The following is a 27,322-nucleotide window of genomic DNA, read 5'->3' as shown; positions in this document are numbered from 1 at the left end:
GGGATCGAACCCACATCTCTTGCATATCCTGTGTTGGCAGGTAGATTCTTTACCACTAGTGCCACCTGAGAAGCCCTAGTCCACTATAAAGAAATAAAAATGATGATGACAATAAAGCTAAAAGAAAAAGTTTTTAAATAGTGGCTAGCTCTTCTGAACAAAACAAAATCTCTTTAAAAAATTAAATTAGCTATAAACACTAATTTTATTAGTCTTTAATGAAAATGTCCAAAACTATGTATGTTAACATTAAATTTGGTAGTATAGTAATTCCTTTTTCTCTGAAAAAAAAAATCCACATAACATCTTTGAAAATCTTAATATTTAGGTTTGTTGAATTCCAATACAAAGACAGTATCCTGCCATTGATTTTTCCAGTTCTTCAAGTTAATAAAATCATAAGATGTCTTTTAATACAGCATAAACTGAAATATACAGAATTTGTTAGGAGACATTCTATAAATGTTTTATGAATGAATGAATAAGCTGATTTTTAAAAGATTCAACAACCTTACCTCGTTTGGGTTCTTAGCCATGATTTTTTTTTAATTTATTTATTTTTAATTGGAGGATAATTGCTTTACAATATTGTGTTGGTTTCTGCCATGTATCCACATGAATCAGCCACAGGTATACCTATATCCCTTCCTTCTTGAACGTGTTTTTTTGTTTTTGTTCTGTTTTGCTTTTATCTTTTTCGTGTGGGAGGGGTGGGTTATGACCTATTTACTGACTGTGAGCACTGAGTTAAGTTGACTTGGAAGGTTTAACTACAGTTACTTAACCTTAGCAGATTAAAGTGTAAACCTTAATGTTGATTTAACATACATCCTTTGTATTTGGCAAGGTAAATTATATATGCTGTACATACAGTCACTTTTCAGATATTAGGTTCTTCAGTTGAAGACCATGATTTGAGGGAAATGTCATTGGAAGACTGCCTTGATAGATGCCAAATACTAATCTCCAGAAAGTTATACTTAATTCATATGTTCTTTCTGAATTGAATTCATTCTTTTAAGGCTAATCTCATACATCTTTTTAAGTTTGCCCCCAACTCTTTCTTAGGGATGTAAGATTACCCAATAAAGAATTTCCTATAAATTTGTAGAATCCCACATTTTTTTTATAAGTGGCTTTCATATGACAGCAAAGGTAGGATTAGAAATAGAATGTGAAGATATAAAATGAAGTGAAAGGGTTAGCTGCTCAGTTGTATCCAACTCTTTGAAACTCCATGGACTGTAGCCCACCAGGCTACTCTGTCCATGGAATTCTCCAGGCAAGAATACTGGAGTGAGTTGCCATTGCCTTCTCCAGGGCATCTTCCCGACCCAGGGATTGAACCTGGGTCGCCTGCATTGCAGGCAGATTCTTTACTGTCTGAGCCACCAGGGAAGCACAGAATCCCACATTAAAAAAAAAAAAATTGTTTATTTATTTGGTCATGCTGAGCAGCTTGTGGGATCGTAGTTCCCTAACTAGGTATTGAACCCAGGCCCATGTCAGTGGAAGTGCTGGGTCCTAACCATTGCACCGTCAGGGAAGTCCCAGAATCCCACATTTTTTATTTGCATTTCCTAATTATAAAGGCAGTTTACCAATTTTAATTATTTTAGAATTTGGAGAAATAAATGCAGTTTTACATAGTCATTGAAATAACACTAAAAAAAGAAAAATTCTTTTCTGCAATCACAGTGACTTCTGTTGAACAGGTTTTGGAGCATTTCCTCCTATTAGCTGTGTGTTTTTTAACCTCTCTAAGCTGAAGGGATCCAGTCTTTAAATGGGAATAATACTGCCAACCTCCAGGGTGTTTATGAGGATTCAGTGAAAGATGCAGGTAATCCTTGTATCTGTACTGTTGGTCACAGTAATTCATTCACAGGACATTTCATCAAAACATAGATGTTACGTTAAGTATTTGTTGTGTACCTTATTCCCTTAAGAGGCTTCCCTGGTGGCTCAGATGGCAAAGAATCTGCCTGCAATGCAGGAGACCCTGGTTCAGTCCCTGGGTGGGGAAGATCCCCTGGAGAAGGGAATGGAAACACACTCCAGTATTCTAGCCTGGAGAATTCCATGGGCAGAGGAGCTTATCAGGGTACAGTCCATGGGGTCGCAAGGTGTCAGACACAACTGAGCAACTAACACTTATTCCCTTAGAAGGAAGAGCTAGTTCAAGTACTGAAAAGCCCTTTTCATATACAAGTAAAATAAGCATAAATACATTTTGCTAAAGGATTAAAAATACATTATGGTTTACATCACATAATAAGATCTTGTCTGATTTTAATTGCTTACGTATGTAAAAAATAATGATCTCTACCACTGAAAATACAAAAAGAAGGCCTAGCTTAAAGAAATATTAAAATAGGTTTTCAAAAACACAGATTTATTCTAAACATATTTTTAACCAGACCACAAAGTTATCTTCCAAAATATTTAAAAATAAAAAGTTCCCTGATTCCAGTCCTTTATGTTTTATGATCTGATGTCAGTTAATTCAAGAGATAAGAGCCTGACTGACTTGCAGTTTCTTTTCTAAATCTTTGATGTAGGTAAACATTTTAACTTCTTGCCTTCAAGCAAAGTTATGTTCTACTTTCTATAACCCATTTGTAAAAGATTTCCAGGAAGTAGCAATCTGGTAGCAATTTTAGTTGGGGGTTTAAACTCACTGTCAGAGACACTGACTTATTCTGACCACACATTGGCTTAATGTATCAGGCTAACCACTGGATAATGGCTACAGGAATTGCAAATATAGATCCTGGGAGGAAATTACAAGCCTATAAGGCAGAGCTAGCAAATGGGCTTCAACATCTAATGTCAATTTCAGGTGTCTGCTGCCTGAATTGCTGTGTTGAGAAGTCTTTTGAGGATGGAGGTGGTGTTCTAGAATAGGGGTCACCAACCCCTAGGATCTGATGCCTGGTGACCTGAGATGGAGCTAGAGTAATAATAATAGAAATAAAGTGCACAATAAATGTATAACGCACTTGAATCATCCCGAGACCATCCCCTTCCACCCGGGTCCGTGGAAAAATTGTCTTCCACAAAACTGGTCTGGTGCCCAAAGGGCTGGGGACCGCTGCTCTAGTGTATGTATGTGCTTCTGTGCTGTGATCTAAAAGCAGTGACTCCCCTGGGCAGCCAGAGGTGGGGCTTATTAGCCAGCTGTGTTCCCCTCTTGGGGTCTTACATGTGGTTCAAGGCAAGTAGGGTTACCATTGGGGTCCTACAAGCTCTTATCTGCACACAAGCTTCTCACTGTGCATCTGCTTTGTTCTCTCTCTGAAAACCACTGCTCCTGGCTCCTCTGCCCCCACCCCTGGAGACTCACCTACCGCCACTGGACCCTCGACTCCACCACCCCACCAGGAATAACCTGAGTCACCTTTGTGTCACTTCCTCCAAATTCCAAATTTCAAGCTAGAGCCTGACAGTTGGGGTACTCAGACCAAAGGGCTACACACCGGCTGTGGGCAGAGGCGGGGTTCTCAGAGGAGAGGACCTTGGGTTCCAGAGACACCTTCCAAAGGTGTCCACCGCAGTCTGTGTGTCTGCTGTACTCTGTGAGGTGGAGGGCACGTGAGAAGATGCCAGGTGCCATCCAGCTTTGAAACTGCTGTCACAGGACAGAGTAAGGAGCCAAGTTGAGGACAGGAAAATCTGAAGGTATGGCTAAGGCTGGATTACCTAGGAACCTCAGCCATAACCTCAGACTTCCCAGCTCTCACCCTGGTTCCTTACTCTGTCCTGTGATAGCAGTTTTGAAGCTGGTTGGCTTGAAACTCAAACTTAACATTAGAAAAAGTAAGACCATGGCATCTGATACCATCACTTCATAGGAAATAGAAGGGAAGAAGTGCAAACAGTGGCAGATTTTATTTTCCCGGGCTCCAAAATCACTGCAGACAGTGACTGCAGCCATGAAACCAAAAGATGCTTGCTCCTTGGAAGAAAAGCTATGACAATCCTAGACAACGTATTAAAAAGCAGAGACATCACTTTGCCAACAAAGGTTTGTATAGTCAAAGCTATGGTTTTTCCAGTAGTCATGTATGGATGTGAGAGTTGGACCATAAAAAAAGCTGAGCCTGGAAGAATTTATGCTTTCGAATTGTGCTGATGGAGAAGACTCTTGAGAGTTTCTTGGACGGTAAGGAGATCAAAAGAGGCAATCCTAAAGAAAATAAACCCTGAATATTCATTGAAAGGACTGATGCTGAAGCTGACGCTCCAACACTTTGGCCACCTGATGCGAAGAGCTGACTCTTCAGCTCCTTGGAAAAGACTCTGATGCTGGGAAGGATGGAAGGCAAAAGGAGAAGGGGGTGACTGAGGATGAAGATGGTTAGATAGCATCACTGACTCAATGGACATGAATTTGAACAAACTCTGGGAGACAATGGAGGACAGAGGGGCCCAACAATCTATAGTTCATGGGGTTGCAAAGAGCCAGACACAACTTAGTGACAGAAAAACAGTATCTAGGAATAGGCAAGGACTTCCCTGGTGGTCCAGTGATTAAGACTCCGCACTTCCCCTGCAGGGGGCACTGGTTCAATCCCTGGTTGGGGAAGTAAAATCTCACATGCCATTTCGTATAGCCAAAGAAAATACCTAGGAATAGGCAAAGTGGTGCAGGGTAGGGGGTGGGGGTAAGTTTGCTGACGCTGGTAGGGACTTGTCTACATGCAACAGGCCTGGGACCAAAATGCAGGAGAACTAGGAAGAACTGAAGTCACAGAAATAAACCAGGATGACCTGAGAATAGATTCCAACAGCAAAGACTAGATTTCCAAAAAACAGTCCTGGAGCTGGGGAGGCAAACCAGGCACAGGATGGAAATCTAAGATCATAGACCAGGTGGTCAAGAAATTAGACACTGGAGAGAGCAACAATACAGGGCAAAAAGATGGGTTGGATTTGCTGAAGCTCATGTAAGACTGCCATTTTTTATGTCTATTCATTGTCGGAGATGTCCTTACACATCCAATGAATTACCCAGTTGAGCACCAGTCTGTGAAGCAACGAAGGTATCAGAAATGGATGGGTTACAGCACCTCTCCACGGAGCTTGGCATAATGAGCCTAATATTCAAGGATGAATAATTTCCTTTTGCCTGATTTTCCAAATCTTTGCTTAGAGGGCTCCTCATGTTCGCCCTAATTGGCCAGGTGGAGGAGGCAAAGCTGGGATGGTGAAGATAACCTGAGGCGCTGAGTGGACCTAAGGAGCGCCAAGCTTTGGGCAGGTACTTCAAGCCTGGGGGAAGGCATTTTTGGGTAGGGGGTAGTAGTGAGGATAAAGAGCAGAGACCAGTGCATGCACCCTCTGTAGGAATACAAGGCTCTCCAGTTACCAGGAAGAGAAGATTATCATCACAGCCTGAGAGATGGAGGCAGCAGCAGCAGAGGATTGACAGCAGGCAGGAGAGGTTTATTCCAAACACAACCATTTCCTGGCAGAATCAGATGTTCCAGGGTGAGAGGGTGTGGCCCTAGCTAAACTCCAAATGTACTGTAAACTGTATATCAGTCAAGTAATTGTAAGTATTAATAAACAAATTTTGTGTTTCACTTTTGAAAGGACTTAACACATTTCACTCATTTATTTCAAGCTTTCCCCTTTGTCTGACAGATTCACCCAGGGACCCCATGGTTTGGGCTCCTTATGACTCCTGAACCCTTAACCCATAAGGTTAATGCATAGCAGATCTCCCTGCCCTGTGGGAGGCTGTGCTTCTTCATTTGTCCTTTTCACAAACGAACAGAAATCACTTGAGAGCAACTTCTATTAAACCAAACTCAGTGAGACTTGAGGTTCTTTGTCCTGCTTGTTTTTTGTTTTGTGTGTGTGTGTGTGTATTTATTTTTAGCTGCGCTGGGTCTTCATTGCTATGTGCAGGATTTCTCTAGTTGTAGGAAGCAGAAACTAGATTTCTCTAGTTGTAGGAGCTTCCCTTGTGGCTCAGCTGTTAAAGACTCCGCCGGCAATGCAGGAGACCTAGGTTCAATCCTTAGGTCTGATATTCCTCAGTCAAGGAAGATCCCCTGGAGAAGGGAAAGGCTACCCACTCCAGTATTCTGGCCTGGAGAATTCCATGGACTGTATAGTCCATGGGGTCGCAGAGAGTCCACAGAACTGAGCAACTTTCACTTTTAGGGAGCAGGAGCTCCTCTTCCTTACAGGTACAGTCTTCTCTCTGCAGTGGCTTCTTCTAGTGCAGCTTGTGGGCCCGAGGGCTCAGTAGTTGTGATGCTCAGGCTTAGCTGCTCCACAGCATGTGGGGGTTTTCCTGGAGCAGGGACTGAAGCTGGGTCCCCTGCATTGGCAGTTGGATTCTTAACCCCTGGACCACCAAAAAAGTCCTGTCCCATTTGTTTTAAATATGCCTAGAAATAAATGAGCCACTGAGTTTAAGGTTGAAAAGTCTGCAAGAATATTCACAGACTGAAGCTTGATGTTAAGATGAATATTCCAGAAAAAAAAAACAGGGAATGAGGTTTAAAAAAATAAAATAAAAATGATGGTTAAGGGATGAAAACAAGGATGAGTGAATGTAACAAAACATGGAGAGATTTTGACACCCTTGCCCACCTTTAAAACTCCATACAGAATATTTTCAAAGCCACCTCACCCCTTATAGAGTTGACTTTAGTATTTTAGAATTGATTTTAGCATATTTTAACTAGTATTTTAGAATTGATTTTATGAAGCTGAGAGGTGTTTTTTTGGTTTTGAAGATGAGTTTAGGACAAAGATATAATCTCTATTTTATATAGAAGTTTAGAAAAGTAACAGTTCAAGGAATTTATTTTCTAGTTAAAAAAAAGTTAAATGTTAAGTTTCATGACATGTTTATTTATTCATTTATTTATTTTGGCCAAAGAGGCAGGGAGGCTCTTAGATCCTGGATTAGGGATGGAACCTCCTGCCTTCTGCAGTGGAAGTGCAGTCTTAACCAGTGGACCACCATGGTTGGTGAACCAACATGAAATTTTTAATGCCCATGACACTCAAGAGCAAATGAGGGTTTGGTAGCTAAATCTAATATTAAAGCACCTTTTAGTTAATGTAAATGTCTAAGCCTATCTTTGGTTCATCTAGTGAGCTGAAAAAACATTTTTTTCATACCCTTATATAGAGTTTCCTAAATTCCTAGAATACCAGAATACTGACACATATGATTGTATCATTTTGTGTATATCAAGGATGATTCTGAATTTCGCTAAAAACCACAAAGGAAACCAACAGTCCCAACATTAGTAGTTCTAATAACCTCACCAAAGAGGAAATACGAAGAGGAAGTTAATCTAAGAGTCTGACAGGGCAGTGATTTCAGCAGAAGAGACTCCGTGTTCAGCCCTTTCTGACACTGACTGACCCACATTTTAGAATTCCAGGTCCTTCTAGACACTCTCCCCTTTCCGTCTAGCGACCGGCTGCAAAATATAGGAGTCTTAGTTGCTGGGTGCTCTGCCTTCGTTGGCGCGGCAGCCTCAGTTTCCACAGCTGTCAAATGGGACAGTAATACCTGTCGCCCGCTCCGGCGACCCCCGGCCTCGAAGTTCCTCCGCTGGGACATCGCCAGCATCGCCTAAGAATACGCGGTCCCAAGATAAGCCCAAACCACCATTACCGGGAGAGTCGCCAATAGAACTCGGCTTCGGTCCCCTCTCCCGGCAAGGCTGGTTCGACCTACAGTCAACAGGAAGCTCCCGGGGCTGGGACAGGATCCCCGGGTCGGAAGGCGGCCAGACGCGAGCGTTTTTGGACGGCGATCAGGCGGGTGATGAGGTTGTTAGGAACGCCCCCCTGGCTCACGCGGCGCGACTGAGATTTTACTACCCACGATAAAGGGTGCGGAAGCCTAGTATCGAGGAGCCAAGAGCCAGCCCCCCAAACTCCCCGGTCCTCCCCCACGAAAACAAAGCCCTCGGCACTACACAGAGCGGGGCGAAGGGACGCGAGAAAGCGAGGGGGCGGGCAGCCCACCCCATCTCGCGCGGCAGCCGCGGGGTCCCCGAGCGGGGAGGGGGCGCTGTGGGCCTGCTCTCCGCGTGGAGAAAAGCCGCCTCCTCACGCCCCCTCAGCCTGAGCCGCCTCGGGAAGCCGCCCCGGGCCCCGCCGCCATGTTGGGTCGGGATTAGCGACTCGGTCTCGCCGCAGACGGCGACCGCGGGAGGGGCGGCCCGCCCCCCGAGGGGGCGCGCGCGACGGCGGCGGCGGCGCCGGAAGGCGGGGTCGTCGGAGCCGGGCCGGGCGCGGCACGAGTTCCGGTGAGCGGGTGACCGCGCGCGCAGGTAGCCCCCGCCCCCGGGCCGGCATGGGGGGCGGGGCCGGGAGTGAGGGCGGGCCCCACGCGGGGAGAAGGTGGAGCGTGAGGCCGCGGGGTGGGGAGCCCGGGAATTCCCTCCTCCTCAAGTGGAGAGCCGGAGGCCGGCTGTGCCGTCGTCGCTGCCGCCCGGCGCCCGGGACGAGGAGGTGGAGGACGGGAGCGGGCGCCGCGGGCCTGGTCTCCGCCCGCCGCCCCCTCCCCGCCACTCTTCCCTGCTGCTGCGGCGACTCATGCGAGCGCGGCTGGAGCGCAGGTAAGGAGCCTGCGGCGGCCCCGCGGGTGGAGGCGGCCGACCCTGGCCCCGCAGCGCTAGGCCCAGCGCCCGGAGGCGCCGCCGCTCCCGCCCCCGCCGCTCCGAGTCGGGAAGTTCGGGGGAAACTTCTCCCCTCCCCCGGCCCGGCCGGCCCGGCGGGCGTGTCTCCTTCCAGGCGCTACCTGCTCGCCCCCTGCTCGGTCTCCGCCCCGTCCAGTCCTTCCCAGTTCCGCCCAGGTCCGATCTAAGGTCCCCGGAGCGGCGGGAGTCCCGCACCCGCGTCTGTAAGCTTGGAGGGCCTCCCGGCGAGGGGGCGGCGGGGCCCCTTCGGGCCGAAATGGGAGGCGGAGGCAGCGGCCCTTCCCGGCCCGGGGTCGCGGGTCCACGGGTCGGCTGTGCCCACGGCATCTGTGCCGGGAGTGCGGGCGGGGGTGGGGCGGGGGAGCCTCCGGCTGCACTTGGTTTGATTGAAAACCGCAACATGTTAAAGTTTTCCTTTGTTTTGGGTTGGGGGTTGGGAAATATGCCGTTTTCAGCGTGCACTTTTACAGCCGTTCTGCCGCTCCGCCTCCCGCCTTGGTTCGGTTCTCTGTCCGCATGTGTTATAGAAAATCTTGTTTTAATGTGTGTTTTTCTTCTTGGTAATTGCTTCCAGCTTTCGCTCTATTGGGCATGGGGCAGCGTTGTTTTAAGAAGCTCTTCGAAAATCAAGTCCGACCTAGGGACTGATCTTGTTTTGTGGTGGGTGGGACCCGAGGCGGTTCGGATCGGGTAGAATTACTGCTTAATTAATTAAAACAGGCACGGCCTGACACATGGTCTAACGATTTGTAAGTTGTTAGAGAAATGAAAAGTTCAGTCTCCACTGGGATCAAACTTTATGTATATGCCATTTATTATGTGTGTGTGTTCCCACTGGTACGTGCGTGCACGTAGGTGATCTCACGTACACACATATGTGATTGTGGTATGTTCGTGCATTGCAGCTCCAGGAATGCAGTGACAAAGTTATCTTGACAGTTCTAAGTGTGTTTAAGCCATCCTGTTAAATTATCTGTAGTTAAAACTACACGCTAAGGAAAATATTACAAATACATACATGTGACTATAGGCATTTAAGGCAAAGTGGTAAATTTAATTCTTAACTAGCACAATGGTTAGCACACAATGGACAGGAAACACTTTGAATGGACAGGTAATGAAGTGTCCTGTATTACAAGCCGAGGATCTTGTGTGCATTAAGTATGGTTTTTCATCTATTCTGTGAGAAAGTTGTATTTCAATATTTATATTTTATTCTGTTGTACTAATATATTAGACCCCTGCCATAGTTGATCCTTTAAGAAAAGGACATTTAATTGTATTTTAATTTTTGGATATTAGCTAAACTTCAGTGGAGATTTTGAATGTTAGATGACAATTCATTGGGTCCTAAATTTGAAAAAAAAAAAAAAAATGACTGCTCTGAATCTAAACACAAGACAGTTCATATCCACGTTTCCAGGATGAAATATAAAAGGGTTCTTAAAATACATACTCTGCTGTAACCACCGTAATGTTATAATAGCTTTAATTTTGCAGTATGTTTTTGCTGACTTCATAAACCACAAAATTGACTCCTTTCTGTTTAACCGAAAGTGAAATTACAGCTTTGACCTATCTTATGGGATAGGTGGAATTTGTCTTATGGCTGAAGTGTAATATTAATACATGGCTCAAGTTGTTTTTTATAAATCAGTAGGTTCTCAAGCTGAAAAATCAATGTGCAAATCTTCATGATATGTTGTGTTAAAATAATAAATATTTTAAAAGAATAGCAGTGAACCAGTGTAAATGAAACATTACTGACACGTGCTCTAAGTCTTGTTTATGTAATAGAGGTCAGTTTTGCATCTCTTTAGGCAGTAAATAATTAATGTAATTTTTCTCTATATACACATTTAGCTCTTAATCTAGTGAATCTCTCTAACATAGACAAGGCTTATTTGTTAGTTCCTATTAGCATTATAGCTTAAAAAAAAAAAAAGCAGCAGCCTAGTATCAAAAATGTTTAAAGAGCAGTACAAGGTCTGGTGACTTAGAATGCAAACTGAGGTGATAAAACTATGTATTTTTTTAAAAACCTGCAAGAAAGTGATTTCTAGAGAAGTACCAAGATTAGAGAGGAGGGAGGAAATTGTGATTGGGACCTGGCTCCTGGTAGTGGTTACAAGGGCGTTGCAAGTGTGTGGTTCATTAAGCTGTGATTGCTTTTCTGAATCTGTGTTTTAGTCTGTGTGAAACTTTTTTTTCCCCTCTTTAAAGAAGCCTATGTGTAATGTGCTTTATGAAAGACTTCATGGAAGAACTTAGTATTTGATGACTTTAGAACACTGCTTGGGTTGCCCATTTGCAAACAGGTTAGACCTATTAAATAGTAACTGGCAGATAACCAGCAGGTGTATATAACTACTTCTGCATGTAAATAACACGTTAATTACGTTAATATTTTGAGACAAGACACCAGATTTAACTTTAAATCGTCTTCAGTTTTGCATGTTGTACGTAACAAATAGTAGGTAATCAGAGTATGTTTTTAAACTAGTGGACACTGTTCTGTCATCAGATATAAAATATACCCTATTTTTCAGCAAGTTGTGGTAATTAAGACTCAATTTAACTGTGGTATCAAAGCAATAGATCTTTTCATCCATTTTCAGTTTACTGGAACAGTAATCCTTCAGATCAGTCATTTCAGCCTCCGTTCTGATATTCTTAAGGATATCTTAAAATTATCAGCTTAAAATAAGTTTTAGTTTACTCAGACTTCATGAAGATGTGCCGAACAGCACCTGAAGAGATAGTGTTTTGTTTCAGGGGACACTGTGGTACTGGAGTTTCTGAAATGCTGTGAATCGTGGCCTTGTGCTTTACTTGCTGTATGGAATGGGTTGCTGTAGTTGCCGTGTTCTTTCTTGGCCTTGCTGTAAAGCAGAGTTGAAGAGATCATGTCTGTGCCACGTCTTACATCACAGGAACTTTCAGTTATGTTATAATGGTGATGTTTGTGGCGCTGGCTTTGTTGTGTGAAATACTTACAGGAAGTTTTAGTTGAGGTCTTCCATTGTTCAGAACGCTGCATGGCTTAGGTCACCTTGAGTTCACGTTTAAACAGGTCTATAACACAAATACAAGTTCCTCTAGCGAGGTACAACTGCTTTTCTTTAAAGGAAGTCATCTGTTCCTCTTAAAGTATCTTGGTGTCTGGTTGGTCTTGTGTGTGGCTGCAGTGGGGTATGTCGTCTCTCTTTTCTTCCTCTCAGCTGCTCCAGCGCCACAATTAGGCTGCCTATTGCTCAGCTGCAGCTGCTGGGTGATTATGAACCATCCAGCTCCTGTCTAAACTCAGAGGCAGATTTAGCCAAAGGAGCTGTAGTAACAGCAGAGGGTGAAAGAGAAGAGCCGGGGCCGCTGCCAGTATCATTTTAACACGTCTATGTGCCAAGGAATCGTTGGCTGCAGCAGCACCACTGTTGTCTTGGAACTAGCAGACTTGATAGCAACACCTCCTGGCTTGGGTTTACCTGGTGTTATTCTTTAAGATCTTGAACTTCGCTCCAGGGCAGAGAGGGAATGCTGTAAGTTGAGAGTACAGGGTAATGTACTATGAGGTTACTGATGGACTGAGCCGTGCTTCCTGCGTGCCCCGCCCCCCCCCCCCCACCATAGCAGTGCCCCTTATTTGAGTATAGATGGGATTTCAGATTCTCTGAAGCTTATATGAACCACATACTCTGCTGCTTTAAACTGTGTCTCTTGGAAGTGCTGCTGCTGTTACTGTTGTTTGGTGGGTGGCAGAGCTGATACACAGGTTCTTTGGACTCTCAGCTTTTCTTCCAGGAAGTGGAAAGACCTTCAAGAGGGATTATTTCTAGAGCTAGCTGCACAGGGCATCTCCCCTGTGACTGCTTGAGTTTTTCAAGTGGGAACCCCAGATTATTTTTCCTGTTGTTCTTCCTTTGTTCCTGGGGTATGAGAAGATGGACATCAGCAAATGCATACATGGCATCAGCTGTATATGGCAAGCCCCAGCCTGGAAGATGCTGCAGGCAAATTGTTGCAGGTTCTGAAATGTTTCTCAGTTTATGATTACGCCAAGCAGAGAGCAGCGACATCTGTTCTCTCTTTTACCGTTGTTGTTGTTCAGTCGTGTCCGACTCTTTGCGACCCCATGGACTGTAGACCGCCAGGCTCTTGTGTCCATGGATTTCCCAGGCAGAAATACTAGAGTGGGTTGCCATTTCCTTTTCCAGATCTGCTCCACCCAGGGATCAAACCCTTGTCTCTGGCCACCAAGGAAGCCCCTCTTTACCATACCATTGGAAGATCTAGGTAGTTCCCCTTGCTAGTTCAGGTTTTCAAATTTAGTGGTTCAAGATTTGGTCAGTTTGGGGTAGGGGATAGAGAGTGTTGGGAGAAGTAGCTCTTAAACTTACATAGCCAAAAGGAGGGAAGATGTGCCGAAGACTGCACACTTGACGTTGTTATTGTGGCACATACTCTACAAGACACTGGTGTGTTGACCCCCACTCTGTGTGCTCCCATAGAACCCTGGTATCAAAGCATAGTTCTCCTTCCTTTCTAATTATTTTGTCTCATGACCGTGATATACTTGACCTGTAGTAAGCAATTGTTTCACATGAATCTTTGAGATCAGTCCCTAGGAGAATAAATCCTTAATAAATCTTGAATTGTATACAGGGATGTGGTTCAGTGTATATTTATATGAGTTTATATACACAGACTTTATCCACACATGTTTTTAAGGTATGATGCTGCTAAGTTACTTCAGTCGTGTCCCACTCTGTGCGACCCCATAGACAGCAGCCCACCATGCTCCCCCATCCCTGGGATTCTCCAGGCAAGAACATACCTGTACTAAAATTTTGCAAAAGTAGCTTAATGCTTTTTCAGAAGCTAATGTTAAAACAAGTTGTTTAGATTTTTAACCTTCAAAGTTTTGGCCTAGAAAATCACTTTTATAAAACTTTTTAAAAAGTTTCAACTGTAAATGTGAACTTAAAGATCATTTTGATATTTCTAACATAAACTGGAAACTTTGTTGTTGAAGTTATACTAGTTTCTAGTAAAGTTTATGAATGTTGAAAACCCAAAATCTTAGATTCTAAGAAAATACATGTGGTATCTTATCAGTGACAGTCAGTATTATAATTATGACTTAATAATATTCATATATTCAAGGACAAAACGATGAAGAAATCTTCATCTTCTTGATGTAACTAACATATGAAAGAATGCATAGGTCATAGGATATGTCTGCTGAATTATTGGTGGGGGTGGAGACAGGAAGTACTGGGAGGAAAAGACTGACCACTGAAATTTAAAGACTGTCTGGTTTCAGCCTCTTCCTAACAATGCGTTGATCTAAACTGATTACAGGAGATAGTCACTTCTTGAATTTTTTTAATGTAACTTTCAGTTTCTTAGCATTGAGTAGAAATTTGGATGAGGTGGAGAAAATCAGTGGCTTTTGCTGCATAAGTCAATACTTAAAACCGTTCCATGGCAAGTTTATTGATTTTTTGTGTGTTAGTTGCTCAGTTGTGTCCTTCTCTTTGAGACCCCCACGGACTGTAGCCTGCCAGGTTTCTCTGTCCATGGAATTCTCCAGGCAAGAATACTGAAGTGGGTTGCCATTCCCTTCTCCAGTGGATTTCTTAGATTTACTCTAATGCTATTAGTATTGATATTTTCCACCTTACGGATACTTTTTATTTTTTTCGGATACTTTTTAAATAATAGCAGTCAAGCATTTGAAAAAGAGCAGAGAAGGTAACATAATGTAATAAGGACAGGACTAAAAGGTCAAAGGCCACCTGGATTTTAACTCCACTTCTGACAGGAAAGAGCTGTGTGTGTTGGTATTTAGTCACTCAGTCGTGTCTGACTCTCTTGCAACCCCATGGGCTGCAGCCTGCCAGCCTCCTCAGTTCATGGGATTCTCCAGGCAAGAACACTGGAGTGGGTTGTCATTTCCTTGTCCAGGGGATCTTTCCAACCTAGGGATCGAACCCGCGTCTCCTGCTTTGGCAAGTGGATTCTTAGCCACTAAGCTATGTGGTCTTGGTCAATTCAGTGAACTCCATAGGCCTCAGTCTCACCATTTGAAATGGGGATATAGTTCGGCCACATGTTCTCTAACGCCTTATGTGACTCTACTACAGTTGAAGGTTTTTATGTTGATAAAAATATTAAGGAAATGCTTTGGAGTCTAAAATTTGAGACCTGATTAGATATCATATATCTAGTTAGGGTAAAAGTTAGGGTAAAAAATTGACCAATAGACTTAACACTGGACTTCCTCAAGCAAATGCAGTGTATTCCATTCAATAAGTGGGCACTTATTAAACCTATGATGCAGCAAATACAGTGCCAGTTTTGATGTTATGAAAATGATGGCAGCATGACTACTGCCTTCTAGGAATTCACAGTTGGGTGGAGCTGGCTATAATTAGAAGGCTGTTATGAATTTTTTAGATTGATCTTAGTGTGATAATCCGTTAGAGTACTTCTCTGATTTTTGGTGGTATTAGGGTGTGATACATCTGAAACTTTTCTTTGCACTGCATAGATTTAGATTCTAGTAAACTGATTGAATTTAGGCTTGAGTTGATGTTTTTCTAGATGTTAGTTCTTTACAGGTATTAGTGACTCACATGCACAGGCTCCCCAACACCTACCTAGAAGTTTTACTAGAAGAAAACACATTTGAAAGCAAGGCTTTTAAAATTTTTTTCAGATTTATTTTGCAGTAAAATTAGAAAAGTGAGGACTTACTGATTCATTGAAGCTCATAGTTGTGATGTCAGTTAACAGTCATGACTGGATGGCAGCTGTGCCCCATTGTGTCAGGAAAAGAGCCCTTAGTGTTAAAACGAATTTACTTTTTTAATTGACAAAAGGGCAGACTAGTAGTTTTGGATATTTTTCTTTAATATGTGTAATTAATATTTAGAACAAGCCATGGGCATTTGAAAATGGTTAGCTTTTTAAGATTTCCAGAGTATTGAATAGAAAGAAAGAGAAGGACGGGAAAGAAAAGAAGCTACAATTTTAAGGTTGAAAGTAAAAATACTTTTTCCGGAAAAAGTTCTCTTCTGTAGGGTTTGTCTTTTTGGTTAGATTCTGGGCAGCCCATTAGAGTTTACCTGTAAAAGCCTAATATACAGATATAACAGTGTTTCAATGGTAAATATGTTCTGATTGGTTTCAGGTTTGGTTTGGTTTTTTTAATTCACCAGGCTCCGTGAACACAGGAAATACCTGGCCTACCAAATGCTCTGATTATACAGTGGGTGAACCTGTATTTCTGCCAGCCACCCTCTCTCCCCACCTTCCCTGCTTTTCACTATTTAAAAATTACTGCTCTGAGCTCCATATTAGGATGTGAGGACTCTAAGCTTGGTATAAGGACAGGAGATTCCCTAGTTCCTCCCGCCCGCTTGTACTGAAGCTTGCCTCCTGCTCCGACCGTGTAGGACAGTGTGAAAAATGGAAGCAGGTCAAAAGACTGGGAATGAGAAACGAAAACAAGGAAGGCAGAAGGGAAAACTGGGCAGTGGCCGTAATGCGGAGTCTGTGATTTTCTTTTTCACGTCCTTTTATCTGTCTCACACCCTTTCACTCCTCCTCTTAGGCGTTGGGTAAGGAAGGGATAAAACCTGTTTTATGACATATGCTTTGCTATACATTATCATGTTTAACTTAAATCTTTGAAATGCCTTTCCAAAAACACAGAAGAATTATGTGTAAGATAGGCTTTCATTACACACAAAGGAAAATTGAGGAGCAACAAGGATATGTAATTTGCCGAGGTCACGTGACTAGTTGATGTGCCTGAATGACTGACAGTGAGCGTGTTTCTTATGAGATGCCTTCCTTAGGGTTAAGGAGCAGCGATGGAAAGGGGGATTTCTTATCTTTTTCCTTCTTCTTTAAAGTGTGCATTTGCATTGGGGCTGAGAATTTTCAACACCTAGACTTTTCTTTTTAATGGAAGTAGCTTTGTGGTGCATATTTCATAATAGGTGTCAAAGTCAGATACTATATGTGCTGAAAAAGATGGGTTATTACAGTAGACTGTAGCAAGTGCTTTCCTTTTACAAGTTTGGGTTTGTAATGGAAAATTAATGTACTAATTCCAAAGCATTATTTATCTTTTTTATGAAACAGGATGTACAGCCCGATTGCAAAGAGACAGTGTTCACATGCTTTTCCAATCAAGTTTTTTTTCCTATCTAAATTTAATTCATCAAGGAATTCCCTGGCGGTCCAGTGGTTAGAACGGAGAGCCCGGAGTCAATCCCTGGTTAGGGAACTAAGATCTCATAAGCTTCTCACAAGCCATACAGTGTGGATAAAGAAAATAATGACATTAAAATTTTTTTCAATTAAATAATTTTTTTTCGAATTTATCAATAAAAAGAACAAAGAAGTATGCAGAAATGAGTTACTACTCTAACTCAACTGTAGTAAATGCTGTTCTTTTGTAAGCTTGGGTTTATAAAGTGTATATATGGTCTGTATGTATAAAGTCAGCAACCCTCCCCCATATATATGTCTGTAGTTTATGCTCGTATCAGTTTTCCAATTTCAAAGCTGGATCAAGCTGTACAGTATTGCCTTCTTTTCTGCTGAGTACATGATTTATTCCTAGATGAGTTGGTAGAAATAGCTGAAAGCTCTGTCTTATCTACATTGTCCTCATCACGTTTTGGGCTCATGCTGCAGAAGGAGATAAACTTTCTGGTTTGCTCCATGGGGAGGATGGTGGTTTCCTGAACTTGGTGCAGACCCACCAGCCTTCAAAGCTGCACTTCCTTCTAGAGGAAATCCAGTAGGATTCTTCTATACTGGCTTGTTCCTTTAGATCTTATTGTTTGTTCTTTGAATTCCTTGCTCTCTGGATGAAAAGTCTCATCTCAAGCTCTGAATGGAAATTTTGTTTGCTACTCTGTGGCCACTGTGTCCGTTACATTGGCAGTGATTTCCTTTACCACCTTGGCTTCCTTTTATTTCTTTCATTTTCTCATCTAAGAATGTACCCTTTATCTTCACTAATAAGCTGGAGCACTGTTTCCTGTGGGAATACAGCTTGATGTTGTAGCATTATTATCCCACATAGAACATCTACAGTACATCACCACCAGCACTTGTCCATTACTGCCTGTGCGTATTGAGTCTCCACGAGGGTTGGCAGATAGGTTTTACCATGTTGTGCCAGGGACATCCCTGATGATGCAGTGGTTACATGTCTGTGCTCCCACTGCAGGGGGCACAGGTTCTGTCCCTGGTTGGGAGCTGGCCTCCCTGCATGCCAGGCAGCGTAGCCAAACAGCAAAAAACTGTGCCAACTCTAAATGCTTGGAATGGCTGCCACCAGGATGTAAGCTCCACAAGGGCAGGGATCTTGCTTTTGTTTACTGAAGTTATCCCATGTATCTAGAACAATAACACATAGTAGACACATGTTAAATATATATATTTTTTTTAATGTGGGAGAGTGCAGCAGTTTGCTGACAGTGTTTGTCTAGCCTGGGCATGGAAGAAAGCAATGTCAGCAGCCAGCTCCTCACTGAAAACTCACGTGGTAACCTCAGGACTCCTTGCAGTGACAGGCCCAGCGCTAAACAATGGCACTGATGCTCAGGATGAATTCAAATAAACACTACTCGAGTCTGATGGAGAAACTGAGATTTGATTTAGCAGTGACATGTACATGTAAGGAGAGGTGAGAAAAGTACTTTTAGTAAGTGGGTTTTTCTTTATGTCATAGTCCCTAGCTTTTATTTTTCGTGGTTTTTTTTTTTCTTCAGTTGTGTCTGACTCTTTGAGAGTCCATGGTCTGTAGCCCGCTTAGCCCGCCAGGCCCCTCTGTACATGGGATTCTCCAGGCAAGAATACTGGAGTGGGTAGCCATTCCCTTCTCCAGGGGATCTTCCCGACCCAGGGATTGAACCTGGGTCTCCTGCAGGCAGATTCTTTACCATCTGAGCCCCCAGGGAAGTCCCTAGCTATGTCTCTGGCAGCCATGCTCTTAAGAACTCTGGCATTTGTCAGTTTCCCTTCATTGATGGTATCATATGGGGGCGTTTGGTTGAAAGTAGAACTGAGACAAATAGTCCTTGGCAGGGCAGTTACCTTCCAGTAACAACGTTGCACCGTAGAAGGGGGGATGGGCTTTTTAGTGGAAAAGTTGCAGGCCCTGCCTTGGTAGGGGACAGGAAGTAACCTAGTAGTTGCCTGAAGCTGTACAATTTAGTTGGGTAAACATGGTTAGAATATTTATTTGAAAGATGTAGACATAGATGGTATCTTCTTAATTCAGGCAACAATATTTGAGTTCAGTTCAGTCGCTCAGTCGTGTCCGACTCTTTGTGACCCCATGAACCGCAGCATACCAGGCCTCCCTGTCCATCACCAGTTCCCAGAGTCCACTCAAACCCATGTCCATCGAGTCAATGATGCCGTCCAACCATCTCATCCTCTGTTTTCCCCTTCTCCTCCTGCCCTCAATCTTTCCCAGCATCAGGGTCTTCCAGTGAGTCAGCTCTTCGCATTAGGTGGCCGAAGTATTGTCAGTTTCAGCTTTAACATCAGTCCTTCCAATGAACACCCAGGACTGATCTCCTTTAGGATGGACTGGTTGGATCTCCTTGCAGTCCAAGGGACTCGCAAGAGTCTTCTCCAACACTCACAGTTCAAAAGCATCAATTCTTCGGCGCTCAGCTTTCTTTATAGTCCAACTCTCACATCCATACATGACCACTGGAAAAACCATAGCCTTGACTAGACGCACCTTTGTTGGCAAAGTAATGTCTCTGCTTTTCAATATACTGTCTAGGTTGGTCATAATTTTCCTTCCAAGGAGTAAGCGTCTTTTAATTTCATGGCTGCAGTCACCATCTGCAGTGATTTTGGAGCCCAGAAAAAGAAAGTCTGATACTGTCTCCACCGTTTCCCCATCTATTTCCCATGAAGTGATGGGACCAGATGCCATGATCTTCGTTTTCTGAATGTTGAGCTTTAAGCCAACTTTTTCACTCTCCTCTTCCACTTTCATCAAGAGGCTCTTTAGTTCCTCTTCACTTTCTGCCATAAGGGTGGTGTCATCTGTATATCTGAGGTTATTAAATTTTTTCCCGGCAATCTTGATTCCAGCTTGTGCTTCTTCCAGCCCAGCGTTTCTCATGATGTACTCTGCATATAAGTTAAATAAGCAGGGTGACAATATACAGGCTTGACGTACTCCTTTTCCTATTTGGAAGCAGTCTGTTGTTCCATGTCCAGTTCTAACTGTTGCTTCCTGACCTGCATCCAGGTTTCTCAAGAGGCAGATCAGGTGGTCTGGTATTCCCGTCTCTTTCAGGATTTTCCACAGTTTCTTGTGATCCACCCAGTCAAAGGCTTTGGCATAGTCAATAAAGCAGAAATAGATGTTTTTCTGGAACTCTCTTGCTTTTTCGATGATCCAGCGGATGTTGGCAATTTGATTTCTGGTTCCTCTGCCTTTTCTAAAACTAGCTTGAACATCTGGAAGTTCACGGTTCACGTATTGCTGAAGCCTGGCTTGGAGAATTTTGAGCGTTACTTTACTAGTGTGTGAGATGAGTGCAATTGTGTGGTAGCTTGAGCATTCTTTGGCATTGCTTTTCTTTGGAATTGAAATGAAAACTGACCTTTTCCAGTCCTGTGGCCACTGCTGAGTTTTCCATATTTGCTGGCATATTGAGTGCAGCACTTTATTTGAGTACAGAAGCAAACTAATAATGATGGTTTAAGACTGTAGTGGGCAGTTTACCACCTAAAGTAATGAAAACTCTAAAAATGCCCTAGACTTTTTTATATGAAAAGTTTAGGAAACACTCTGGGAGGGGAGGGGGTCAGAATAGAACGGGACTTTTATCTGCATTTCTATAGCATTGTTAGTGATTGAGAAAAGACAGTAGCTGTATCAAAGAATTTGGTGGGGGTAGTGGTAGGTGGAAATTACAGTGGAGCTAAAACCTCCCTTTTCCCCAATCTCAAGGCGCACTTTCCTTCCCACCCCTCACCCCCACCCTGCTCCCTTAAGCCACTTCTCCTGGGGCTTAATTTTTGATTTTGAATTTTTTTTTAATGTATCGAACTTAAGTCAGAAGGAGGAGCTTGTAATAAAGGTCAAGTGGAAGAGAGCGTCAAGAACCTCTTAGGATATCATCAGAGGATGAGTAGGAGTTTTAGGATGATTGATGCTTACAAGATGGAAAATCTGACAGCATAGACAACTCTTAGAGATCAATCCACAGCTAGAAGAAAGAAACCACAGATCTGCAGTAGCAGAAAGTTGAAATAATAGGTAGTAAAAAAGAGCTGACATGTCTTCTTTTTAATCTCCTGACTTCTGTAACAAGAGGATATTCTTTCGTGGAAAAGCTAGTAAAAAAGTATAAGAAACTAGTTAGGAGATAATAAGAGGGCATAGCTTTAACTGATGTCAGGCTTTTAGGTCTCAACGAATCCATTGGAAGGTTCTGAAAGACATTTCTGATACTCGCAGGACCCCACCAGTAATAGAAATCATGGAGACAGACATCTCAAAAAAAGAAAGAATTAAATGACATCTTAAAAGGTGAATTTTAATAAATGCAGACACTGAAAGTTGCCTTTGAATCTGGACAGAATTCTGTCAGTTTATTAAACAGTTACCATTTATAAACAATTGGAATGTTATTGATACAAAAAAGTAACCTTTAACAGTTGTCCAGCAGGCTTTATGGAATCCTTTACCCACATTTTGGAGTTTGCAGGAATACTCACTCTGGGTCATCTGTCAATGGTACTTTTCCTGTGTTGGTGAGTGGTCCGACCTGATAAAGCTTCATTTCCTTCTAAAGGCAAGGGCCAGTGATTCCTTTTCCATGTTTTTTTTTCTTTTTCTGTTGTATTTTCCCCTTTCTGCAATTATTAAATCTTCTAATGTCCCTATAAACTTTGCTCTTTCTTTTTGATATTCAGAGTCAGGGATATTAACACGCTTAGAGCTCTTTTTATGTATTTCTGGGTTTTGTTTTTTAAAGAAAAAATAAATTGGAGTATATGAGCATGGGTGTTTGTCCCATAATGTCTGTGAACATTGTTTTATTTTTGTTATATATGTGAACAATTTTTATTTGCTTTTTCAGTTGAAGGCTACTGTGCATTTTTCCAGGTGGTAAACTGGCTGCTCGTAACCTTTGCCAGTTTTACTCTTGAGATGTCTTTTTCTGATAGATGTTTACAGACTGTTCGTATACTATGGATACTAATCTTTAATGTTACAAGCATTTCCCTCATATCTCTGCTTGTCTTTATTTTTTCTAATATTTTTCTTTAATCTTAAAAAGTTATTGCAAATAATTTTCCTTTTGTAACGTCTGGATTTTGTATTCTAAGAATACTTTCCACAACTGACAATCATTTTAAAAATTCTATTTATGGGTTTTTGTTTTGGTTTATATTGCAAATAATCTAGCTTTTTACTCTGAAATTTATCTATGTTGTGAGATAAGACTCCAGTTCTTTTCTTCGTCAGATGATGGAGCACACCAGCTGTTTATTAAATCTCTACCTTTTTCCCGCTGATTCAGAATGCCACCTTTAGCATTTACAGATTCTTACTCTCAGGCTTGTTTGAGGGCACTCTTTATTTTCTGATATTTACGTGTTTAGTCTTTGGCCAGTACCACATAGCTAGGTGAAGGTAATTGTGACCTTGATAACAGCAGCAGGAGCAGCAGCTAATCATTATTTACATGTGTGTCCATCACAACAACAAATACTTTTAACGTATTTTACCTGATTGTTTCTTACAAAACTCTGAGTTGGGTATTCTTTTTTCTTTTGAAAATCTGGCTTAAATGTTCTGACGTGTAGCCGTTTTGTTTAATGAAAGGATTTTCTTACTTTTTTCTTCCCTTGAAATCTCTGAAGCCCTAAGCCCCTCACAAGCCTGCCTGTCCTTGCGTGGGGGCTGTGTCCGTCTTTTCTGTCTGGTTCACGTCTTAGCGTGTGTGCTGCCAGAGAAAGCAACTGAGTTAAGTATTCTCAATGTCTTTATTTTTGCAAGTGAAGAAGTAGGCTTTGAGAAGTTAGGTTTATTCAAATTACAATCTAAGACTGCCACCAGCTTTCCAACTCCAGTCTATTCTTTGAACCATGAGGTTGTGGTTACTAGTGGGACACATTTCCTCATTTTTTTCTCTTTTCAGAAATTTCTCAGCTGTTCTTATGCATCTACTTCTTCATGTGAACATCGTGATTTTGATGTAGATACTGTTAATTATTTAGATTTATTTAGGGAAGAATGGACATCATAATAATGGATCTTACTATCTAAAAATAAGTGGCATGGTTCCATTTATTAAGGTTCTTTATATCCTACAGTGTTTTATTTTTTTAATATAGACTCTGAACATTTTTTTGTTAAGCTTATTCATAGGTATTATTTCATGTGTGGTTTTAGAAAAACTTGTTATTTGGAAATAATTTCAAAGTTACGGAAGAGTTACAAAAATAGTGCAAAGAATTCCTCGAGCTCCCTCACCCAGATGTACCAGTTGCTAACATTTTGCCTCAGTCAGTAAAGAATCCGCCTGCAATGCAGGAGACTGGGGTTCAATCCCTGGGTCAGGAAGATTCCCCTGGAGGTGGGTATCCTCCCCACCCCCACCCCCATCTTGAAAGTTACTTGCAAGTGTCATTCTTGTTACCCTTAAGTACTACAGTGTGTATTCCTTAAAGCAAGGACACTTTCTTATACACCCACACTACCGTCAAATCGAATTCGGGGGTTTTAACATCCCCATAATGCAGTCATCTAATAGACCATTGTCGTAGGTTGAATTGCGTTCTGCTAGAAGTTCTAGGCCCCACCACCTGTGAATGCAGCCTGATTTGGAAGCAGGGTGTCTGCAGATGTGATCTAGTTGAGATGTAGTCATACTGAATTAGGGTGACCCCACTCCGGTACTTTTGCCTGGAAAATCCCACGGATGGAGGAGCCTGGTAGGCTGCAGTCCATGGCCTTGCTAAGAGTTGGACACAACTGAGCGACTTCACTTTCACGCATTGGAGAAGGAAATGGCAACCCACTCCAGTGTTCTTGCCTGGAGAATCCCAGGGACGGGGGAGCCTGGTGGGCTGCCATCTATGGGGTCGCACAGAGTCGGACATGACTGAAGCGACTTAGCAGCAGTAGCAGCAGTGCATTATGACCGGTGTCCTGTTAAGAGGAAAGTGTCATGTGACCAGAGGGACAGAGGTGGAGTGATACAGCTTCAAACCAAGCCCCACGGGCTGCCACCCACAACCAGAAGTTAGGGGCGGGAGAGGTTCTCTCCAGCGTTTTGGAGGGAGCATGGTCCTGCCAACACCTTGATTTTGAACTGCTAGTCTCCCTTACTGTGAGAGAATACTTTCTGTTGTTTTAAGCCTTTTTCTTTTATTCCTTCCTTCTTTTCTAGCAGCCCTAAGATGCTAATGCAGCAGTCCATAATCCACATTTTTCTGATTATCCTAATAATGTCCTTTATAGCAAAAATCCAGAATCCAATGCACTGCATTTAGTTATGTCTCTCTAGTCTCCTTCAATCTGGATAGTTCTTCAGCCTTTATCTTTCGTGATGTTGATATTTTTGAAAAGTCAGAATGCTTGTTTTGTTCAGTGTACCTCGTTGAGATTTCTCTGTGCTTCCTCGTGATTGGATGCAGATTACGGGAGGAATACTGCGTCTGGGTGTTGTGCCCTGCCGTGTAGGGCCCGTCAGGAACAAGGCACCGCTTGTTAGTCTGTCCTGTTATTGGCAGTATTAACTCTGCTTTGGTAATGTGATATCTGTTGGGCTTCTCCACTGTAAAGTTAGCATTTTTTTCTTCTTCATTAATAGTTGATACATGGAAAAATAGTTTTAGTTTCCATGAACGTGAGTCTTTCCTGAATTGGTTATTGAAATGACTGCAGAATAATGCTTTTCTTAATCCTGTAATTCCTTCTACATTTATTAGTTGGGGTTCTCTAAGAAAATCTTCCTTTCACTCTCCTGTGTTATCAGAGTGATTTTTGGATTTTCTCTTTAGCCAACAGGTTATAATCCATTACTGTCGCTATTCCTTTTGTTGCTCAATTTCATCCTACATTTGGCAAGCAAGAGCCTCTTCAGGATGCTTCCTGTACACTACGATATATCCACATCTTGTTTTGATTACTACTTATTTATTTTTTGGTATAAGATGTCCCAGGCTCTGAAACCAAGCAGAGAGCTGGTGTGTCTGCAGTGCAGAAAGGCAAACTCTTGACAGCGGGAGTTGTTAGCAAAAACAGGATTTGATGAAGGGCCCTGCGCAAGGCAGTGGGAGACAAGCCTCGGGTCCACTGCAACTTGGTCTTTCGTGTCCCACTCTTTGTGACACCAGTGGTCTGTAGCCCACCAGGCTTCTCTGTCCATAGGATTCCCAGGCAAGAATACCGGAGTGGGTCTCAGAGTTGGGGATATTCTTAAAGGGGAAGAACAAAGAGGCTGGGATTAACCATGGTCTTGTGACATTTCTGGATCATAGTTTTGGGAGTCAGGATGTTTCTGGTTTATGATTCTCTGCCCAGGTGGTCCATGGCTCAGGAGTCAGTTAGCTGTCTTGCCCTAAAGAAATGACCCAATCTTGTATGTTACTGATGATATCTACAATAGCTATTTGTAGGGATCTGATTCTGGTAGATTAGTGTTCAGTTAGCACAGGATTGCAGTCAGAGGGGACAAAAAAAGGATAAAGTTTTGGATAAAGAGATTAATCCTAAACTTGATAATGGAACTTGGTTTGGGGAGGACTTAGTTTGAGTCCCCGCTACTGTTTTAACTTTCCCCAGATCCTTGAGGGGTTGGAGTGACAGCTGCTCTGGCTACTTCTTGCCGAAACAGGGTGTAGTTCTGCCTCAATTTGGGGGATGGAAATGTTGCATGCCAAGCTTCAAATAGGATCACAGGTCGCTGAGAAATAATGCTTGTACTTTTCATTTAATAAAATGACAATAAAAGATTTCAACAGGAAATACAGAAGGTTCTAACAAATTACTTAAAAGGTAAGGAAACTTAGCAGCTCAGTATTTCCTCCCCCAAAAATGTTGTTCTCTTAACAAAGAAAACATACTCAAGTTTTGTACCATATTGCCTTTAATATTAAAATTCATTAACTGAGTGAAATTCATTCTAATCTTAGTCCTGACCACACACAGAATTCCTTTCTAAAGATTTTTTAGTTTTCTCTTGCAAATCTTCTACAACTTTCTGTATCCATATTAAGTTGTCCCCTACTTTCGTTCCCTTAACAAAATGCATTTCCATTCCTTATACTTTTTTTACTTGCATACAAAGATGTTTTCCTTATTAATTTTTAGTTTTAATTACATATATTAATTAAAATTCTCAACTCTTAAAAACCTGAATTTCTGATGAAAACTAAGAAGTAATCAATTGTGGACTCTCTATCATACCACCATTTTCTCATTGGCAAACTGACAGATGTATTCCATAACCTCCAGAAACGTTCATTTCCTTACAGCATAATTTGCTGTTCTTTTTGGCCACATGATGCACTGCGTGGCATGCGGAATCTTAGTTCCCCAGACAGGGATTGAATCTGGCCCTGCGGCATTGAGAGCACAGTCTTAACTACTGGACCGTTAGGGAAGTCCTTCTTTTTTTTTTTTACTTGAAGTGTTGATTTACAGTATTATGTTAGTTGGATATTTCTAATGAATCCAAGAATCTTTAGTTTTTCTCTCTAAAAGTAGGGAAACTTAGACTTGTTTAGCAGTTAATGTTTCAGTATTTTATCTTATTTGAAATGATCTGGGTATTCAGTGAATTCCCATCATTTAACCTAATTTGTGTGTGTGTGCACATGCGCATGTGCATGTGCTCACTCAGTGGTATCCAACTCTTTGCGACCCCATGGACTGTAGCCTGCCAGGTTCCTCCATCCATAGGTTTCTCCAGGCAAGAATACTGGAGTGGGTTGCCATTTCCTTCTTCAGTGGATCTTCCTGAACCAGGGATCAAACCCACATCTCCTGCATTGGCAGGTGGCTTCTTTACCACTGAGCTACCTGGGAAGCCCCTAACCTAATTTAGCAGAACTCTATAAACTTTCAAGTACCAAAAATCTGGAGAAACTATTTTTAAATAGACATGCACTGTGCTTAGTCGCTCAGTCATGTCCGACTCTGAGACCCCATGGACAGTAGCCCACCGGGCTCCTCTGTTCGTGGGGATTCCCCAGGCAAGAATACTGGAGTGGGTTGCCAAGCCCTTCTGCAGGGGAACTTCCTGACCCAGGGATTGAACCAGGGTCTCGTATATTGCAGGCAGATTCTTTACCGTCTACCTGGGAACTACATGGTAGCAAAGCATAATTATACCTGAAGAGTTCACCTAAAAATTCTCACCTCATTTATCTCTATTTCATTACCTTCCATTAATATTATCAAGTCTACCTCTTGGGGTTTGATTATTTGCTGGGATGGCTAACAACCCAGGAAAAGTTCATTTACTTGGCTCCTGGTTTATTATAAAAGGATATAGCTTGGAAACGGGCGATAGAAGAGGGGCAAGGGGCGTGGGAAAGGGCTTGGGGCTTCCAGGTGAGCT

At 42.5% G+C, this 27,322-nt stretch overlaps 1 protein-coding gene across 6 annotated transcripts in view; it reads left to right on the top strand.

The window, feature by feature from the left end:
* The first annotated feature begins 7,448 nt into the window (after positions 1 to 7,448).
* YES1 (YES proto-oncogene 1, Src family tyrosine kinase) overlaps positions 7,449 to 27,322 on the top strand; it is a 65,411-nt gene continuing 45,537 nt past the window's right edge. Inside the window, exon 1 of one of the 6 annotated variants that reach the window (XM_086373048.1) lies at positions 7,449 to 7,872. Coding sequence is in view for 1 of the 6 variants with exons in the window: in XM_086373045.1 (XP_086229171.1) it covers positions 8,339 to 8,603 (265 nt within the window). In the remaining 5 variants the exon portion in view is untranslated. The other 5 variants (XM_086373046.1, XM_086373047.1, XM_086373045.1 and 2 more) reach the window with 5 other exon arrangements.

The sequence above is a fragment of the Bos grunniens genome, chromosome 24 (assembly GCF_055505025.1).
Source record: "Bos grunniens cultivar Pamir isolate PY7600 chromosome 24, Bosgru_T2T1.0, whole genome shotgun sequence".
Classification (NCBI taxonomy): domain Eukaryota; kingdom Metazoa; phylum Chordata; class Mammalia; order Artiodactyla; family Bovidae; genus Bos; species Bos grunniens.
The sequence above is the reverse complement of the archived record's forward strand: the minus strand, read 5'-3'. Positions and strand labels throughout refer to the sequence as shown.